The sequence below is a fragment of the Crocodylus porosus genome, unplaced genomic scaffold, assembly GCF_001723895.1.
Source record: "Crocodylus porosus isolate Cpor-Errol unplaced genomic scaffold, CroPor_comp1, whole genome shotgun sequence".
Classification (NCBI taxonomy): Eukaryota; Metazoa; Chordata; order Crocodylia; family Crocodylidae; genus Crocodylus; species Crocodylus porosus.
The window spans coordinates 37,216,446-37,236,364 of record NW_017728914.1 but is presented as its reverse complement, the minus strand read 5'-3'; the positions used below and the strand labels follow the sequence as shown (position 1 = coordinate 37,236,364).

Sequence of the window (19,919 nt, the reverse complement as noted above, 5' to 3'; positions counted from 1 at the left end):
TGTGACACGTTGCTCTGCAGAAATACAGGCAGAGGGTCCATCAAGGAGGTTGAAGCTTAAAGCTGTGGGCCTGGGACCAAACGGGGATAACCCTACAACAAGTAAACTTCACCTGGACGTTGAAGGATTCTAGTCCTGAGCAGAGGAGTTTGCCTCGACGCTGGCCTCCCGCTGGGATGCACGGTCTACGTCCTGACCTCCCCCTGGGATGCTCGCTTTGAAAAGAAACTTAAGCAACGTATGAATGGGATCCTCTGACGCAGCCGCCTGCAATAGATTGGGTGACATAGGCTGTCCCTTCCCGAAGGAGGTTTGCAAAGCCTTGCCGTTACCTTGCTGGGGCTGGACACGGCGTCAGGAGATCTGTGGCCTGGGTCTGACCTTGGTGGGGAGCTCTTCAGGACTGGCTTCTTCTTACTCCTACATTTCGGTTCAATACCAGGCGCCCTGTTGGCCTGCGACCAGTAATAGAAAGCAATAACATTGCATGTGAGCGCTGACAAGTGGAGGGTGCGGCAGCATATTAATGCTAATTGCGCCTTGTTTTTCTGGATGGTTTCCCAGCTGATTTTTCCAGACAGCTCATCGTTTTTGTTTTAAGGGCCTCTTTTCTTTTCAAGCCCATGTGTGTGACTGGAATGGGGTTCAAAGGAGATGGAGATGGTGCATTTGCACTGGTTGCCTTTCAGCCCCTCACTTTTGCCTGAGGGAGTGGTGACAACCTGTAACCGCAGTACACCCAGTCTACTTTAAAAAACTGCAAGGGAAAAGGGAAAGCTTTTCCATGACAGATCAAGTGGGACTACCCTCAGGCTCATAAAAATTATGAGAGAGGAAGGACAGTTCAGTGGTACCAGCCTGAGATCCAGGGACCCTGGTTCAAATCCTTGCTCTGCTACTGACTTCCAGTATGACCTTGGTCACATCATGTATTCTTTGTTGTGTCTAAGTCCAGCTCCACCAGGAAAACTGTGGCAATGTCACCAATTTACCTCTCCTGTATCTTGTGGGGGCAAATATGTTCAAGATTGTGAGGTGCTGATACCGTGGTACAGGGGCAGGTGGATCCGGAAAGGCTGTGAGGAGATTTACTCCAGAATGGGCGGTCGATCCTTCTGAACCTGGGGACTTCTGAAGGGAAGTTGTTCATCCCACCAAGGAGGCAAAACTCCAATTTAATTCATCAAGCTCAGTTATAGGAAGGTAAAAGGGGTGCGTTAACTCGCTATGGACAGGAGAACTAATTTTTGTCTAATTTAGACTCAGTCAGAAATGGGGGCGTTAACATCTAGAACAGATCAGAGGGTCTCAACTCCCACCCATCTGAAATCAAGTTAAAATGCTAGCTGCGGAAAGATCTACTGGTGTTACAGAAGGATTTAAAGGGCAGATGGTGTTTAACTCTTTTTTCATGCACCCTTCGTTGTGGCTTTCCGCACATATTCAAAGAGCGGTGCTGCTTGATCCCGACAGCCGCAGCACTTGGATTTCCAAGGTGGACTCGTGACTGTGTTTGGAAAACAAACTTTAAATTGATTTGTGCTCAAATACTTGTGTGATCATCCAGAAACCACACCCCGTCACTTGTCCTTTGCAACTAATTGGCACAGTCATACGAGAAAACTTCCACTGGTAAATCCCTTTGGACGTTATTGGGGCCACACTGTCAGAGCGTTCCCTGCGCCGAGATGTGCACTCCTGCACTGCAGGTGTTACTGAGGGCAGGGAAGTTGCTTGAGGTGTGACATTCAAGTCAGAGGAAGATGTCACAAGCGTGGTGTAATAGATAGATGCAGTTCCACGTCTTGCTGGAGTGATTGCAAAAGGTCTGCGAACCAAGCAACCCCTGAGTCTTCAGAGAGTTTCGTTTGGTGTCTTAGGGCAGCCGGGCGCAGGTCACAATATGAAGAGCCTGAAGTCACTGGGAATGCGATCCACTGTGAAGAAGCCTAGCTGCTTCATTAGGACACGACAAGGCTAACGAGAGAAAACCCACCATCCCATGATGTGCTTTTCCCTTGGCAGGTTGACTGCAGTGAATACGAAGAAGCATTCAACAGTGGGACACTTTTCTGCACACGGGAGTTGGACCCCATGTGGGATTCCTCCGGCAAGGAGCACAACAACAAGTGTGTCCTGTGCGCAGAGCGATTGTGAGTAGAGAGATAGAGGTGGAGCCTCTGCTGAGACTGGCTGCTTGCAACCCCATGCGATGGGGAGCAGCAAAAAGCATGGGTGGTGTGAGGCTCTGCGGTGCCCTACTCAGGCTCCCCCTCTTTTTTCTCTTCCAGCAAAAAGGACAGCAGGATGACCAACAAAGATGAGGTGAGGCTCAACGTTAAGCCAGGGAGGTCCCAACATGAATGCTCTGCGTTTGCATCCAGGGCAGAGAGGGAAAAAACCCACCTCTGTGCTTGCATTTTGCCCAGCTGCTGCTGCAATCTCGCGGTGCAAAGCAGGTGACCCAGGTGCTCCTTCTGGCTCCAGTCTCCCATTTGTGGCACTGTGGGCTGCTGCCACATGCAAACTTGAACGGATTCATAGATTGTAAGTCTCAGAAGATCTTCGGGTCCAGCCCCCCGCACCAGGCAGGGATCACGTTCTGGGAGGGCAAAACCCTTGCTCCAAGGCACAGGCACGGCCCGCAGTTCCCATCAGGCCAGGAGACCAGCAGGCAGCGTGCTGGCTCTAGGTCCCAAGGGTGTCATTGTCTGCTACTTGCAACAGGACCAATGACACCCCTTTTCATGCCAGCCCCAGTCTGTCTCAATGGACAGACCATTGCACGGGGGGAGCCGCTGCATTGCAAGAGGATGCCTGCACTATTGTGTGGACAATGCTGTGCTGAAGGGACGGGCAGTCCCTGGAGGCATCCCTCAGCATTGCTTTGGGATGCGGCTGATTGAATATTTTCAGTCACGGTGTCGTGCAGGGAGGACAGGAGGACCGCGAGCAGCAGCGTGATGTGGGGTGGGCGAGTGAGTAGAGCACCAGCTTAATAGAGGCACCGGCATCATGTCCCTGCCCCTGGGAAGCCCGTTCCCCATGCGGTGTTGCTCTTGTGTCAGCAGCTGGGCACATGGGCAGTGCACTGCTGCGGTAGGAGCAACAGCCGGGTGTGCAGACCGTCTGAGGCTGTGGCAGCAGCAGAAGTCACGGCCTGTTTTTTGAGTCCCTGACGTAGGTAAGACTCCTGCAACACCCTCCTTGCAGCCCTCTGGTGCTCAGCAGCACCGCCCTGCCCCCTGCCCCCCAGGGTTTGTCCAGGCTCGTTGTGCCTCTGCCCTTGTGGACTGGATTCACAGAAATGGGACAGCACTGAATAGTGCATGTTGTTTGAGACCCATCAGATGAATTCCTGCTGTTGGACTGGAAAGTTCATCTATGCCAGGCCTGGGGGGTATTAGTCCATCAGGGCATGACTGAGAGCCACCGATGTGAGGCTGTCCAGAAAAAACAGGCCCGTGCAATCCTTGGATGCACCGGGGTGGTATCTCCAGTGAACAGTACCCTGGTCAGCCCTCAGCAAGACTTCTGTATAGCATTCAGGTCGGCCACGTTCAAGAAACAGGACTCTTGAGATGCTGTCCACTAGGATGGGCAGTGGCAAGGACGGGCCTGCTTGGTGCAGTCTAGCACAACGTACTCTGAGAGGGGACGCAGTTGCTCTATCGAGTAAAAGCAAAGTAGAGAGAAGCTGAAGAAGAAGGCTGGTACAGGGAGAGATGGGTGTGACCTGGAAACGCGTTCACTGAGGCTGAACTGAGACGAGGAGGTTTCCACCCAGCGGCAGGGGAACGAGCGTCCAGCAGACCCTTCCAGGAGGTAGTGGTGAGGAGCTGGCCGCCTCCAACACAGGGTCTGGACTTGATAAGCCAAGGACTAGTTTCCATCTAGTCCTACCTCCGTAGGATTTCTGAAGCTCTGTATTCAGCTCTGGGAAGACGGGATTGCCGGGTCCCCAAGGTGCTGGTCCCCTCTTAGGTAGCAGCTGCCACTTTTCTTTCCTGTAGCAATCGTAAGGAGCTATTTGAGACTCGGTGTGATACCCGGGGAATGGCAGACCCAAGATCCTTACTTCAGAACCAGCCACATAGGTTGAAACTGGATTTAAAAGTAGCATTATAAAAACGATCACAGGGTGGTGGGCCCGGACCACCTGGCATGGCTTGTGCGGATGAAAACCGTACCTCTCTAACCTGGGATTCACTAAGTGTGTTATGCAGTGTTTCCAAGCCACGCCTGAATCCCGCTGCTGTCCTCCAAAGTGCCCTCGGTCCGTGGGCTGTTACGTGCTTTGCTGGCTGTGTTCACGCTGTGCCCGCATACAATAAAAGCCTCTCGCTTCTTAATCCACTTCGATGACATGGAGCGGTTTGGGACGGCTTCGTTGTTGTGATTTGCTCCACAAAGTAAATAGTCTTTGCTGTGATCTGCAGAAAGGTTGATTCTGCTTGTTTAAGGATGTTGGGACAGGAGCGAAGCCTTCATTACGTGATCGGGCAGACCCGTGGCTTGCTCCCAGTAGTCCAGCTGAAGGATTATAGCGAGGCAGGCCCTACGAGAAAACTCCCAGCACGTGCACCACAGTCAGAGGTGTGCACAAGTCCTGTGACTCATGCCTCAGCTCAGATATCTGATGCTGGCTGATATGGTATACCTTCTTCCTCCACCACACCCAAGTGCTTTATGCATGATGCATTTGTTTTGGTTTAATGCTTTCTGGCAAGAAACCCCAAATTTCTAAGACCCCGGCCAGAAAAACAAGGGAGACACCCTGAATGGAAACGCTCTTCTCTCTTCGGCAGGACGACTGCAGTGAATATCGGTTGCAAATCAGGAACGGTGGGAAACTCTTCTGCACGAGAGAGCTCAATCCTGTTCGCGACGCCTCTGGCCGACAGCACCCCAACAAGTGTTACATGTGTGCAGACAGGTTGTGAGTATAAAGGCTTTTCCTTGAGTAACCAGGTAGAGCCACAACGATTTCATAGATTTCACAGACATCAGGGCTGGAAGGGACCTCGGGAGATCATCGAGTCCAGCCTCCGCCCCAGGGGCAGGCAGTCAGCTGGGGTCACAGGATCCCAGCAAGATAAGCATCCAATTTACTCTTGAAGGTGTTCAATGTAGGTGCCTGAACCACCTCCGCTGGCAGGCTGTTCCAGACCTTGGGGGCTCGGACAGTAAAGAAATTCTTCCTTACGTCCAGCCTGAAACAGTCTCGCAGTGGTTTATAAGCATTCGACCTCGTCGTCCCTTGGGGATTAAGAGAGGGCAGATGTCAGTCAGGGCCTGAGATGCTGCAGAGTCCAGAGGTGCAACTGCAAGAAGGCGCTCTTCTGCCTCTTGCTTCTAGGTGGGAGCAAAGACCCACTTGGGCAGGTCCCCCTCGCCCCGCGGGAAGCTGCGTCTGCCCTACAGGCAGCTCCTGTGCAGCCCCCTGCTCGTGAAGATGCTTCTCCCCGCCCGGGGTTAGCAGGTGGTGGGGCGTAGGGAGAAGCCCCCATGGGAAGGAGGGCAGAGCAGCCCGGTTGCAGGTGTCGAAACAGGGGAGATGTGGTGTGGGCCAGCACATGTGGCCCAGCCCATCAGCCCTGCTTTCTCTCCTCTCCCTTTTTCTAGCCGAAAAGAAGCTCAAAACGGCAGTCGGCCTCGTGTGAGCTCGCAGCCTAGCCAGGTGAGGCTGAGCGTGGTAAGGGGTGCTGCCTGGCCAGGCATTTCTGCCCCAAGGAGAGGGGCTAGCATTGCTTCTTGCTGCATGGCAGGGCTGGCTGGGACATCTGGGTGGAGCATTGTGAAGCTGGAAAAGGCCCAGACACCAACACAGAGGCTTTCTGTGCAAACAAGGCAGTTCTGATGCAATCTGCCAGGAAGATTTCTTTAGTCCAGACCAAACTGGAGAGGGAAAGACTCGCCCCAGAGTGTCCCCAGGCTTCAGGGAGGCGGGAGACTCTGATCCCAGCCCATATCAGGCCAAGCAGGGCTGTGAAGGCAGGAGTCGTGGGAGTGCCCCAGCCCGTGTGAGCCCTGGCTAGTGTGTCCTCTGCTCCCACCTTTTTTTTTATTTGCCAAAAAAATTCATAAATTTTTGCATTGCTGAAATGCAAAACAGATGCCTATCTGGGGACCTGGACAGGTGCACACAATGGATTTTATCTTCTGTTTCCCAGCCAGCTGCCAACACGCTGGGCCCATCTTCATTTACTTTTCAGACCTGGGTGTCAGGGGTGCTGCTCCCAGGTTGCCTTTGGTAATAATGAGGGCCTAGGGCGGAGGCTGCTCCTAGTCCATCCCTCCTGGCAGACAGACACGAGACATGCTCTGCCCGGCAGCCGCTCTCCTTGCAACCTGCCTCTGCTCCTCTTGCAGAACGGCTGCGGCGGTTCCGGGTCGCAGCGAGGAGAGGACAGGAGACCCTCCTGTCCGACCGCTCAGCCCGGCTACAGGGGGTGAGTATGGCCAGACTGTGCTACCTCCGAGTGATGCCGGCAGCGACAGGCCCCTGGGTAACAGACCGTGGCTGCCAGGACTCAGGGCCTTGCAAAATTGCTTCTGTTAGGATGCAAGCGGTCAGGCCTCTTCTAGGTGTAACTTGTTCATCCACAGAAAGTTGCCTGCCTGGCCGTGCTTCCCCAAGCACACTGGACACAAGCACGAGCTGGCAGTTTCTACGCTCAGCCATGCCCAGGTCTGCCTCTCCAGCAAGCCCCATACCCGGGAAGTCCTGTGTCTCAAAATACCCACTCCTGGTATCCCGTCTTTGGCACACGCGGTCAGCAGCCGGTATTTTAGCCCCTGCGTTTGCAGGCAAACATGCCCAGTTCATGGCTCAGCTCTGAGCTGACATGCTCTGGCCGGTCTTTCCTTCTCTGTCGCTGTCTGTACTGCGCAGAGCGGCGCGACGGCTCCTTGGACAGGGCACTTGGACACCGAGGAGGTCTGTGCTGGTGCTTGGGATCGAAGGCTTAGCTTGCTGGCTGCAATGGCACGTTTTGAAGACAAGCAATAATAGACATCAGATCTAGCCAAGATTTTTCCAGTGAGCTGCCAAAGCCCCTTGGCCAGTCCCACACCCTTCACACATGAGATGGAGGAACAGAAAAGGGTCCAGACAAAGCTTCCTTTTATTGCCCAAGCAGTTGGCTTAGACATTTGAAAACAGTAGCAGAGAAGTCGGTGCCACAGGGGCAGGCAGGGAGCTGGAGAGCCGCTCCGTAGCTCCTCAGCACCGCGTGGGCACCCAGCTTGGTTGCAGCCTTTACCTACGACAAGCTCCTTGTTTCCCTCTCTGTTCCTGGCAGCGCACGGGGAGTCCCAGCTCAGCCCGGCGGAGGTTGTGGACAAGACAACGAAGTCACCCAAGCAGCGAACAGAGAGGCTCAGGACAAGGAGGAGGTAACTCGAGCTTCGGGGGCTGGAATAAGTGTGAAGGACCAGTTGCAAGGTCTCTGGATGGTAGCAGTAGACTCAAAGGCTTGGAAGACGTCTCCTATGAAACAGCTTGAATAGATGGGGAGGAAGGAAGAGAGTAAGAGGGGACGCGACAAACACACCTGACACAGTAAGTGCTCTAGACACGGGAGACTGCGGTTTCTATCCTGGTCTGGTAACACAGCAATGTGCACATGTTCAATGAGCACCAAGGGCGGCATATCCAGCATAGACATGCAACACAAGCCTGCAAAGGGTGGAGGATGGGATGCTGTTGAGGGCAAGATTTAAACCAGACTGGAGGTGTAGGTGGATAGCAGCACCCTCCAGTTCATGATGGTGATGGTGTTTGGAAGGTAGATACAAATTCATGCTTGGGGGCAGACACGGGTCTTTGGGTAAATGCGATATCTTTGATTACACCAGCTAAATAGTTGGCAAATTGTTCTTTGCAAGCTTTCGGGTACAAATTCCCTTCTCCGGGCACAGGGAGAACGAACCGTGATGCTTTATGCTTGGGGGCTTCAGCTGGTCTCTGGTTCATGGGCTCATCCGAGTAGGATGCGGCACCCCGAGGTAGCACCACTGCACTGGGTCCCCGGGGACATGCCAGAGCACCTGGGAGATGAACGCTGTCATGTTAGGCATGCACTAAACAGCACTGTGTGCAGCATGTGGGGGTCTGCAAAGGTCAGTGCTGTCAGATTTAACTCCAGCGTTAATTATCCCAGAGAAGGAGCAAGCGGCACGTTAATGGGATGAGCAGGTGATGCCAAACCGTGAGGTGGGGCGTTACCTGACCTCAGTGCAGCCTTTGGCTGTCGCGCTCCCCGGCGCAGTCGGCTGCCAGATCAGAGGAGGAGAAGCCCCTTCCCGGCGACTCTGCCGATCCAGGCGAGTGGAGGAGAGTTGGCAGCGTGCCGCTCGGTGCCAGGAGCGCGAGGCTTACCCGGCTGCCCTGCACGGTCACAGCTCCCCCTGGGCAGGCTCGGGGATGGGGAGGGCTCCCTTAATTACCTCTCTTGTCACGCTGGGTGCCTGAGTGTGACGAAGATAATTGGACAGGGAAAGGTGTTGTGCAGGGGGAGAGAGAAACGAGTGTCCGGGCCCTTGGTGGGCTGAAAGATGCCTTCTGTGCTCCAGCGTCTGCAGGATCAGGGCCCGAGCCTGTGCAACCCCCCTGTAGTGGGGGTGGGGTTGAGATAAAAGACTTGAGGGGAGGACCTGACTAACAGTTTTGTCATGCCGGTTCCCCACCCCTGCCACGCTACACGCATGCTGCTCCCGGACGGACTTCCCATACACGCCCCTGCTTGTATGGATCGGAGGAAAGAGGAGGGCACACTTAATTGCTCCCTTTAATTACTGATGGCTGCTAATATATGTTTGCGAGTCTGAACTTGGCCAGGACAGGAAGGCCTGTGTCTGAGCTCCTGAGCAACATTGCTCTCTGGTGGCTAAATTTGCATAAATCCAATAAGTGGGAGAGCTCGTTAGTGAATTACCCAATAAGCCAGCCCCTTTCCACCCATTAATCACAACATGAACGGGCTCCACGGGATCTTTTTCCATTGTAAACAGCTGAGGAGAACGAGTCTCAGCTCTACCTTGTTTGCAATCCACGCACTTGACCTGTCTGCACCCAACTGTGTCCCTGCTTTCTGATTTAAGGGATGACATGTTTTAAACCAAAGAACAATGCCTGACAAAGAGGAGGGTCCCTTGTACCAAGAAGTCAATGCCCAGGCTAAAATCCATGACATTTTGGGGGGATTTGTGACTTTTTTTTACAAATAAGCTAGCTCCGGCCAGAAGCTCAGCATCGCTGATCAGTGGGACCCTCCAAGCCACGGCACGGGGGCACGCATGGCTGCTCTGCTCTCCAACCACTTCTGCACTGAGGGGTCTCATCTTACCTGGCAGGGGAGATGCCTCGAGCGCTGCCGGGGTGGAAGGAGTATCAGTCCCGGTGGTTTTGCTGTACCTGGAAAAGGAGATCTTCTCCCTGACCTTGAATGACTTTGTCTAGTGGCGGCTGGAGAGCCTACTACAGCCTCCCAATGGGAGGAACCCGACTCCACGCTGCATTTTATGGAGAGGGGGGATTTCTCCCCAGCTTGCTTCTTTGGCCTTTTGGCTAAAGGCAAGTGAGACAAGGGGGCACCTGCACCCCAAGACCCTCGGGGTGGGGGCTCGCACACAGGATGCCTGCCATGGATTGGGAGGATCTGAAGCCCCAGGCTGAAGTCTGAGCAGGAGGAGACTTGCCAGCGGTAGCGCCGCATGGACCTGAACGACTGGGCTTGCTCCGTGGCCGGCATTTGGACCCGATTGCACTCATTTGGCCTGAGACATGAAGTTAAAAACAAATAAGTACGTGGGTCTCCTCGGAGGAAGAGCAGAGACTTTGAGGCCGCCTCATTTGCGACGGAGGAGTAACTTTCCTGGCAGGCAGCAGTAGGAGGCTGTTACCTTCTTGTGTGGACCGGACCTTCAGAGAGAGATGCAATGTGCATGGACCTGGGTCCTGGATGTCTTTTGAGCAGCGTGGCCTGCTGCCGCCGCCTGACACATCTGCGTACGCCTCTCACACCTGCTGCTTGAGCCGACAAGCGTGCGTGGGTGTGCGCTTCAGACGGTGCAGGGGTTTCGACCTTTCCTGGAGAGGAGAGATCTCGAGTGCTGTTAAATCCCCCCACGCCGCCTCTAAGGAGACAAGGGCTGCGAGCCAGCCGCAAACCTCGTTTCCTTCTCGTTTCAGCTGCAATGCAATCGGCTGCTCCACGGTGTGAAAGGCGGAAGGATTTTCTGCCGGTCGCCTGCAGTCGCTGTTTGTGGCACCGATGGAAAAACCTACTCGAATAGATGTCAGCTGTGCTTTGCAGCGAGGTGAGGGCGACCGGCGGGTCTCCGTGCCCCGGCAGCGTCTGCGGCCGAGCGTGGGCAGCAGACCGGGGGTGGTGCCGTGTCGCGGCTAGTAGCCCAGTGTCTCCTTGGTGTCTTGCACAACCCAGAGTGTGCAAAGATACACTAATGGCCATTCAGAGCCATCAGTGCGGGTTCAGATCCGGCGCACTCTCGGGGCTCCCTCCTGCTCCGGCACGCGCAGGTTTCTGGGCTCACAGTACGTGTTGTTGTGTCCTTGCAGGCAGCAGCAAGCTTATGGAGGCTAATGAGGTTTCTCCTCTTGCTGCTGTGTGAGGGCCCAGGCAGGGACCCCTGCTAATACCCCTCTCCCTCCTGCAGGCAATCTGCAAACTACCTTGCACTCAGGCACGTGGGGAAATGCACCGGCCCTGCGGAGACGACGGTAAGGTCAGGGGCAGGAGCTCCCCATCTCCAGTTAGACGAGGGGATGGGGATGGGGATGGTGTGCACGCTGTGCTCAGACAGGCAGTGCAAAGGTGGCGCCTGTCCCTGCACGCCGGTGGGTACGAGCGAGAGCGAGACGGTGTTCAGGGAGGACACGCAGCCGTCGGGCTCGCCTGGCTGCATTGTGATGGCCAGGAGGAAAACAGCCATCCCTGGCTCTAGCGTGCCAGCACCCCTGGCTGTTTTATGCAGGCCAGGGTCAGATGCGATGGAGGTTTAGAGACGAGCCAAAACCCCTTCTTCCCCTGGCGGTCCAGTCGGCATGCCGCCGCCGGGGCCCCGTGCGTTCCTTGGGGCAAGGTTGGCGCGTGTTGTGGCAGGGATGACTGTGTGCTTTGCTAAGAGGTCAGACAACGGGTTTATCTGGGATGGTTTGGACAGGGCTGATCCTGTCTCTGGCAGGCGGTGGGCTAGGTGCGACCTCTGGAAGTCCCTTCCAGCCCTGCTCCTCTGCAATGCCTCTCCTAGCGCACGGGAGACAGCCAGAGATGCTCCTCGACAACAGGTGCAACTTAAGCCTGACTTTTCCCGGACCTTCAAACCTAACTCTCTTCAGACCTAACGCCAAAGGAAATCACTGTGCAGAAAGGAAGAGCCAGGCAGTTGGGAGCAAATCCTGATACCCCGCTCTGTTCAGCCTCCCCCCCGGTTGTCCAGGCTTGGCTGCCTGCCTGTTTGCAGTAAGAGATGGCTCTTGTGTCGCTCCACAAATGCTGCTGGAAAGAACAAATCCTCGAGTAGTTCGTGTGGGGGGAAACAGCCACGGTGGCCAAATCAGTTGGTCCTTTGGAGCTGCCCTGGCAGCTTGCACGACGGCAGGAGAGTCAGTCGCCCCTAACGTGGGAGTGCTGCACGCAGGCCTCCCAGACTCGTTTCACTGCCGAACTGTCCCTGTTCGTGCTGGACGTGTGGCTGGTGCCATCTAGCGTCGCTGCCCAGGCAGGATGCGAGAGCGGGGCCTGGGCGAGCCAGAGCTATTCGGTAAATGGCACATTCAGCCATTGGCTTTCTTTCCAGACTGGAGCAGAAAGTCAAAATGCTGCCTTGCAAAACCAAGGGGGGCTGGGACAGGAGCACCCGTACCCCCAGGTTGGTGATATCTGGGCCCGGCAGTCTGAGGCAGCCTCACTGAGCGCGTATTGACTGCAAAACAGACATCGCAGCAGCTCAGCCCACCTGGTATCCTCGAGTGCCAGGATCCCGGCATGCTTCACAAATGCGTGGGCATTCGCCTCCGCTGCACCCGCCCCAGGGTGGGGAGCGCTGTCAACCCTCACTCAGGGGAAACTGAGGCACAGGAGGCCGGAGCAACCTTCCCACAGGAGGAGCTCCGCGTGGGGCTGGCTGGGAGTTACCGCTGGGCCAGCAGCCGAGCTGCTGCGACTACCTGGGCCAGGTGAGTCCAGGCGTGAGTTGGGTAGACAAATGGAGACAGCAGAGCCCCAAGCCACTTCCGTAATCTCCAGGGCGGGTGGGTTCTTGCTCCTGAGCTGTTCCTGCAAACAAACATCCCCGAGGGAAGGAGCGCCTTATTTACGGAAAACCAAGCAAGTCCCACAATGCCGCCTCCTGTGAGAAACATCCCGGGGAGAGTCGAAATCAAATCAAAGGAGAAGTAATTAGCCCTCGAAACTGCAGTCAAAGCCTCCACAAGATTGCGCAAGCCCCATTTGTTCCCTTTGCTCAGCTGGGTGCTACTCTTTGAACTCGGTGCCATGCAAATAATGCGTCGGATCAGTCAGTTATAACCTCATGCTGCCCCATCATCCTGGGAAAACCCTTTGAGTCTTTCCAGTGCTTCTCTCATTTCCTGAGCTGATGAGCCCGAGTGATTCAGCTCACATGCCCTGCAGTGAGTCCCAGCCACGGCACTGGTCATGATCCCCCTCTTCTTCTGGTGGAAAACTAGGTGTTTACTATGCGCTATGCAAGTAGGGCAGAAAGTTGCTAACTCTGCCTTTTGGTGTCAAGGAACGTGCTGGCAGAAACACAAACATGCATAGAGGGAGAAAATGAATGAACCCTACAAAGATTCGGGAAAAGATCAGAAGACCCTTGTCTCAGGGACGCTGCCGTGTGGTCTATGGGCCGTGTTGTACAATTAGCCACTCTCGGTGACGTGTGCATTCATCTCATTTAGTCTCTGTCTTAACTCGTACACCAGAATTTGTATAGGGTGCATCCCTCTGGGACAGGGACCCTCCTTCTGCTTGTCCAGCGCCGTGCACGGTGAAGTTGTGGCTCATTAGTCTGACCCTGGGCTCACCCGAACATCTGGAGAGGACGATTCACCCCCAGCCCCTTCAACAGAGGATGCTGCTCTTCGCCTGGACTCTGAGATCATCACTGTCCCACGGGAGCACGACTGGGAGCTCAGGGTTTGGGTTTGATGCCAAACCAGTGACTAGTTGGTGCTGCGAATGATGAATTAGCTGTTGCTTTCTGCTTCTCCTTCAAATAGTGCCACCAAGTTTCTTTCTCTTATTCTCAGACTTTCATGGCTTAAAAATCACTCCCATGACTCCCACTGGGCCATCTTTATGGCATTCAGCAGAGTAGGAAAACCTGGCCAGCCCCATGTTTCTTTCTGCACCTACCCGAAGCAATGGCAGCGTTTGCAGATTTGCAGCCAGGTGCCTTCAAGTCTCTTTCTGTGCTGTTATTTCTGTCTACTCAAGTTTCCCAGGCAGAGAAAGCAGTAGAGAATAAAAGGAAAAAGGCCAAAAAAGTGCTGCTTTTGCAGTCAGGTGGAGAGGAAGGGGGTGGGTGGGCAGCTGCTGTTAGCTTCAAGCTGAATTTGCGGCTGGCCGTTTCCCTGTGTTCATGACCTGCAGCCTGTGTTGTGTTGAGCACTGCTGGCACAGAAGAGACATAGCCACAGAGATGCAGAAAGTGGTAGTCACCTTTCTTAAACCATCCCATCCCATCCCATCCCATGCTGATCCTGCCCCTCCCTGCCAGCCCCCGGGGAAGGGATTTCACAGCATCCCTTAGCGCCTGCTCCGCAGTCCTGCTGCTCTCAGTTAGGAAGCAAATCACCCTCAAACCTAATCAGGCACAGGAAAGAGCATGTGGCGCTCCGGCTCAGCTGGACTCATCTCCTTGCGTTCCTTTTCAGAAGTAACGGCGCCAGGATTGCCAGCACGTCCCACGGAAATGCGTGACAGGTACAGATAACCATGCTCAGCTGGGAGAGGAAGAGGGGGCAGAGAGCCACCCACGTAGGACCAGAAGGGCTGCTGGTCTGGTGGCTGGGTTTCACCCCAACACGTGGCCCAGATCTTCGATGAATTATTCATAGTTTCATAGTTGGTCGGGTCGGAAGGGACCTGAGCGGATCATCAAGGTCCTCCTTCCTCCCTTTTTTGAAGATGGGAACCACGTTGGCCTCTCCCAGCCCTCCGGCACCACCCCAGAGCCCCACGAGTGCTCGTACAGCCGTGCCGGGGGTCTCGCAACGACCGCAGCCGATTCCCGCAGCGCTCGGGGGTGGAGATCGTCCGGACCCGCTGACTTGAACACGTCCCGTCCCTCCAGACGCTCCCGGACTAGATCCGCCCTGACCCTGGGCCTGGGTGCGCCTCCCCGGGGCCTGGGGGGGGCCGGTGGGGGCTGATCCGGTCCCTGCTCAGGAAAATGGAGGCAAAGTCATTAAATACGTTGGCTTTGTCATCTGGTGTGATGACCAGATTTCCTAGTGTGTCCTGCAGGGGCCCCACGTTACCCGGGACCTTCTTTTTATCCCCTATGTAGTTAAAAAAGGATTTCTTGTTGTCCTTGATCCGGGTCGCTCGTCCCAGTCCCATCTCTGCCTTGGCCTTCCTGACCCCCCCCTGCATCCCCGAGCAACCGCAGTAAAACCCTCCCTGGGGACGGCCCCTCCCCGCCATCGGGTGTGCACCTCCCTTTTAGCCAGGAGATGTTCCCAGATGCTTTTGGTGAGCCATGGGGGCTTTGTGCCCTCCTGCCCCCTTTGAACTGTGTTGGGATGACCTCCCTTTGGGCTTGGAGGATCGTCTCTTTCAGGAGTGACCACTCTCCTTGGACACCCGGCTCCCCCCCCTCCAGGACCTCAGCGCCTCCCCGACTATCCTCCTTAGCTCGGTGAAGTCTGCCCTCCTGAAGTGCAGGGCTGCTGCCTTGCTGCCGGCCTTTGCCACCCTGCGCTGGATGGTGAATCCCAGCGGGCGATGATCGCTGTCGCCCAGGTGGTCGAGCCCCCGCAGCCCCCGCACCAGGTCATCTCCCGTGGCCAGCACCAGGTCCAACAAGGCGTCTCCCCCGTGGGGCTGTGCACTCCTGGGGTAGATGGAGGTCCTGCATTTGGGCTAGGGACCTACGTGAGCGCTCAGACCTGGCTGACTGCTCCTCCGAGCAGATGTCCAGGAAGTTCAGGTCCCCCACGATGACCACGTCCTTTGACCTGACCACCTCCGTGAGCTGACTGAAGCATTCCTGGTTGAGCTCTTCCCCGTGGTTGGGGGGTCTGTAGTAGACCCCCACCGTTAAGTCTCTTTCCCCCCGACCCCCTTGTATTCAGACCCAGAGCACTTCCGGGTGCCCCCTCCTCTGATTCATGATGGACAGGAGGGTCCTCTGCCTGCTGCCCCCGGGGAGGGGTTTGCTACCTGAGCCCAGCGCAGTCAGGGCTTGCAGCTTGGGTGAAGGCACGTGCAGGGAGAGTCTGCAGCAGGGCTTGTTGGCGGGTAACAAGGGGTGATGGACTCCTTCTCGAGTAACATAGGTCCCAGGTGATCCAAACCCTCTTGGACCTATGGGTAAGGGGCCCAGTTCCCCTAGGCCTGCAGCACAGTGGGTGTTTGCAAGGACCCTGCAGAAGTTTGCCTGCCAGGACCACAGCACTGAGCTCCCCCGACTCTCTGTCTCTCTAGGGAAGTAACTGAAGAACCGCCTCTCGCAGCTGCCAAGTCCTCCGTGCCGCACAGCCTGCATTCGCCCTCTCCGCCGGGAGCTCTGCCCACGCTCTGCAGACGACAGCTCAGCCCTGCGCTGGCTCCGGTGGGGGGAGATGGACTTTGAGCCTTGAACCCGCTCTTTCCCTGCGGGGCCGTGGGGCCTCCACGCCACGTCCCTGCCTCCCTGCATTTCTTCAACCATCTCATTGCTTTTCTTCCCTGGGCCTCACATGAGGACTTCTATAGTCAGTGGCTGAACTTGAACCTCTGCCCTTTCGCCTCCCAGAAGTAACGGCCTAGGTTAGTGGATAGTGCATGGGGAACTGGGGCTTTCTTTGCCCTTAGCTGTCAGGTGAAGCTCATGCGGCCCCTTGAGAATCAATACGTAGGTGAGACCCCTCAGTAGCCTGGCTATCGCCAATCCCAAAAGAGATGCCCGACCGAAAGGGAGCATGAGCTGGCGGGCTCGCAGTCAGGATGTGTCCCAAGCTGGCTGTACGGCTTTGGGTGGGAGATGTGCAGCCCCTCTGCAAAGTGGTCGTTAGAAAACACTTACCTACCTGGCAGCCGCATTGGGAGGCTTCGCTGGCTCGCATTTCTAAAGTGCTTTGAGATCCCCAGGGGAAGGACCGCTGTCAAATGCAGAGTGAAATAAACCACTTTACTCTTCTGCCGAGGAGGAGTCTTTTGTTGGTGTCCCAGCCGCGGTCCCCAGGGTCCGTCCAGCCCGCTGGTCTGGTCCACTGAGGGGTCCAGCCTGCTCCCCGCTCACTCCGTCCTCCCGGCGCCGTGCGGGACCGGCACGAGCAACACTTCTGACACCACTGATTGCCAGCCCAGGTCTCCCCTGGAGAGCAGACCGGCAGCTGTGCATTGCTTACAAATCCTTTAAAAAAAATATATCAAGATTTCAGAATGAAGTTCATTCCCAAGCGGCTCGTTGATATTTTGATGCTCTTTAATGACGCGGCAGGAGCAGTAACGCGTAACGGGATGTTGGTCTCGTGGGAGATCAGGCGCGGTAGCCCACGCCGGCTTGATTCCTGTATGAAGTCATATTCGAAGTATCCTGTTCATCTGTTTCATCTTCCAAATCATCGTAGGGAAGATGCTGCTTACTGACGGAAGCCGATTTCCTAGATCAAAGCGTCTGCTGTATGTGTTTTAATGAAGCACACTGACATCTGAAGAAAAGAGAAGCACCCGGTGCACCAATTAGAGGAGCACCTGCTGTTAATAGCCTCCTCTTAGCCTAGAAACCTTTTCTGAGATGACTAAAGACTAAATAAAAGGTGTGGGTGAAGGGAAGGACCAAAAGAGACGTGGTGCAGTCTCCATCCCTGGAGGTTTTGAAGACCTGGGTAGACAAAGCCTTGGCTGGGATGATGTAGTTGGGGCTGGTCCTGCTTGGAGCAGGGGGTTGGACTGGATGTGACCCTCTGAGGTCCCTTCAACCCTCCTTTCCCATGATTTTGAGAGAAGTGACTTGAGAGGGTTAATTTCCATTTATTAAAACACTTCTTCAACAAAAACTGGCTTTTCCCATGAAGCAGGACAGGCTTCCCAGGCATAGTTTATAGTAATTGTTTCCAGAAACAGGAAACCAAAAATCTGAAGCCAACCCTGGTTTCAGTGGAAAGCGGCCGTATGAACAGGAGGTTTCTCAGAGCGGTGGGCAGTTGCAGAGGTCCACTTCCCCAGATGTGTTATGGAGAAGAAAGGTTTCCAAAGCTTTCAGAAAGCACCAGGTCTACTGAGCATGGGGGGCCCTGCACCACCCATGAACCAAGCCTCCTGGGTTTGGCAAGCAACAGCATTTGCTAAGCTGGGATCACCAGGTCCCTCCGTGCTGATCCTTGGCACTGTTATGCCACCGTTTGATTGCATTCACGCAAAGCGGGGACATGGTGTTCACCACACAGCAAGCTGTGACATGCTGCTGGCACTGTGAAGGCTGGCGGGAGGGGTGACGGTAGCAGCCTGTGCACAGGCGTGTTTGCAGTGTGCACCATGGCGGGGCGATTCGGCACGTTCCCATGAGCTGAGTGGGTCTTGGACCTCTCTGCAAGGCCAGCGCCAGCGCCAGCTCCGCTGAGCAATCCCAGGCACGGAGATGCCTCCTGCAGCCCAATAAATGCCAAAGACGTTTTTGGAACCTGGGCAAGTGTAAAAGCCATTTCACTAATAAGCAGCAGTGCACAATTTATCCACGGACACGCTTCTGCCCCAGATGAACCCCCCAAGGTTGAGAACGAAAGACAGCGCGGACCAGGAGAGATTGGGGAGGCATCTCTTAGCTCAGGTACATCCCTGATGCACTTGGACGCCAGACTCAGATGGGTTGTGCTGATGCCCCGACAGAAATGTATGCACCCAGAGGGAATCCACGTTGGCCTTATTCCCACAGCCACAACCTACATGAGGTGCCAGAGTCCCTGTCTTTGGACCTGCCAAGTGTCCTTGACATCTGCACTGGCTTGCAGGGAGCATGGCAATCGAGGTGCGAGGAGGATACAAGATGGGGTTGAGAGAGCTCTACCAGGGCTTTGCAGGCATTAAGTAACAGCTGTACGTTCCCTTCTAGCCGAGACCTAAAGCAAATATACTCTGTGCAATCACAAACCTCCCTGCGGCTCATTCCCAAGACCTTGACAGACCTGGGTGCATTTGGCCCTGTTCTGAACGTGATCCGCTCTGTAAATAAATGCTGCTCACTGATCAGATTCAAGCAGCACTGCTGTAAGTGCGTGGGAGGAAATCCCCAAATCTGAGCACATCAGGTGTCTCCTCTTCTTCCTTGGAGTCTCCTGCCCGGGCCTCTCTCTTCCCTGCAGATTCTGCTGCAGAGATGGTCTCCCCGAGACTTGCTCTCTTCCCCCCCATGCAGAGGCTCCCTGCCTGCTCCTGGCAGCATTTCCCCTACGTCTGCCCTGCTCCAGGGCTTCCTTCAGGTGTGAATTGAAGGTCAGGTCCTGGAGCGCCCTGTAGGGTCTCTTGCAAGAGCCTTCTTGCTTATGGCAGCCCTCTGCCCACATCGAGAGAGCAGGGAGCTCCCAGCTAACGGGGTACGGCAGTGAAATGCCGGCATCCCCTTTCCTGCAGCCCCTGCCTCGCTCAGCTCACAGGACAACGCCTCTGCTCTCCGGGGGAATAGCTACGCTGACGAACACCTCCTCGGGATGCAAATGTCACGGCTTGAGTCAGCCCCGGCGCTAGCATTGAGACAGTGCGAAGGGAGCAAGTGCACGCTGTACTTTCCCCTTTAACCTTGTCCTAATGCAAATAATCTCTTGGCTCATAAAACTTCATTGCAATTTTGCTCCAGGTCTCTTGGCAGAACACCCTGATACCCTTCATTTCAAGCCATGGCTCGGTCTGTCAATAGGCCCCGCTGATAAGGCTCAGGTGATGTTTTTTGTGGACTTTGGCAGAATTGCACTTGACCCCCCCACTCCTCCCACTTGGCAATGGACTTGTCATGAGTCCCTTCCTGCTACCAGACCGGCACCAAATGGCATGACAATCTGGGGTGCAACATAGCATCCCCCAGACCAGCCTGGCTATTGCCGACTGCCCATTCCTATCTGTATTGAGCCTGGCTGGTGACATGCCCAAGAAGCTCTTACGAAGTCGTCTCCAGGAAAATCCTCAGATGTCGCAGTAGAGGGAGGGCCTGGGCGATCCTCACGGCTAAACCGCAAAGGGGCAGGCACAGGGCGAGGGAATAGCTGTGCTCTCCAACCAGCCTTTGCAACCAGTGAGTTGCATCTTGAATAAAAGGGAGCAGCTGCCTTCAGTCGGGGTGCGAAGGGCAACGTGCGTCTACCCAGACACTCGATCAGAAGAGTCTGTAAGCGTTCAGCGCCTTCGCAGAGGAGACGAGCGTGCTTGTTCCTTGATCTCTAGGAATTACATTTTACTACATCTCAGAAAAAAAATTCACAAGCTACTAAGCAATAGACCCAGGCAACAGCAGTCTCTTGTAACCACGAAAACAGAATTTCTTTGAGCCAAAATCATGTTGGACCAGGATAGTGGGATAGTGTCGGGAGTCTTCCTGGAAATAGCAGGGCCAGACCGGGAAATGGGCAGGGACATTAGAGAGAGCCATAGCACGAGGAATTGCGTCGCGATGCCAGATACTCATGTCCCAGCTATAGGCTGGAGCGCAAAGGCTGCTAACAGCAATGTGTCTTC

General features: G+C 55.2%; 1 protein-coding gene and 1 long non-coding RNA gene across 2 annotated transcripts; both read left to right on the top strand.

The window, feature by feature from the left end:
- The first annotated feature begins 1,762 nt into the window (after positions 1 to 1,762).
- On the top strand, positions 1,763 to 6,456 carry LOC109309873 (serine protease inhibitor Kazal-type 5-like). The gene is made up of 5 exons (XM_019534748.1): positions 1,763 to 2,153; positions 2,292 to 2,325; positions 4,809 to 4,939; positions 5,626 to 5,680; positions 6,373 to 6,456. The coding sequence occupies exons 1-5, from the start codon at positions 2,095 to 2,097 to the stop codon at positions 6,454 to 6,456; spliced, it is 363 nt and encodes a 120-aa protein (XP_019390293.1). The 5' UTR covers positions 1,763 to 2,094.
- A 693-nt stretch (positions 6,457 to 7,149) lies between these two features.
- Positions 7,150 to 13,956, top strand: LOC109310223. The gene is made up of 4 exons (XR_002101163.1): positions 7,150 to 7,398; positions 10,196 to 10,323; positions 10,681 to 10,744; positions 13,925 to 13,956. It is a non-coding gene; the product is annotated as an uncharacterized LOC109310223 (long non-coding RNA).
- Positions 13,957 to 19,919: the final 5,963 nt, after the last annotated feature.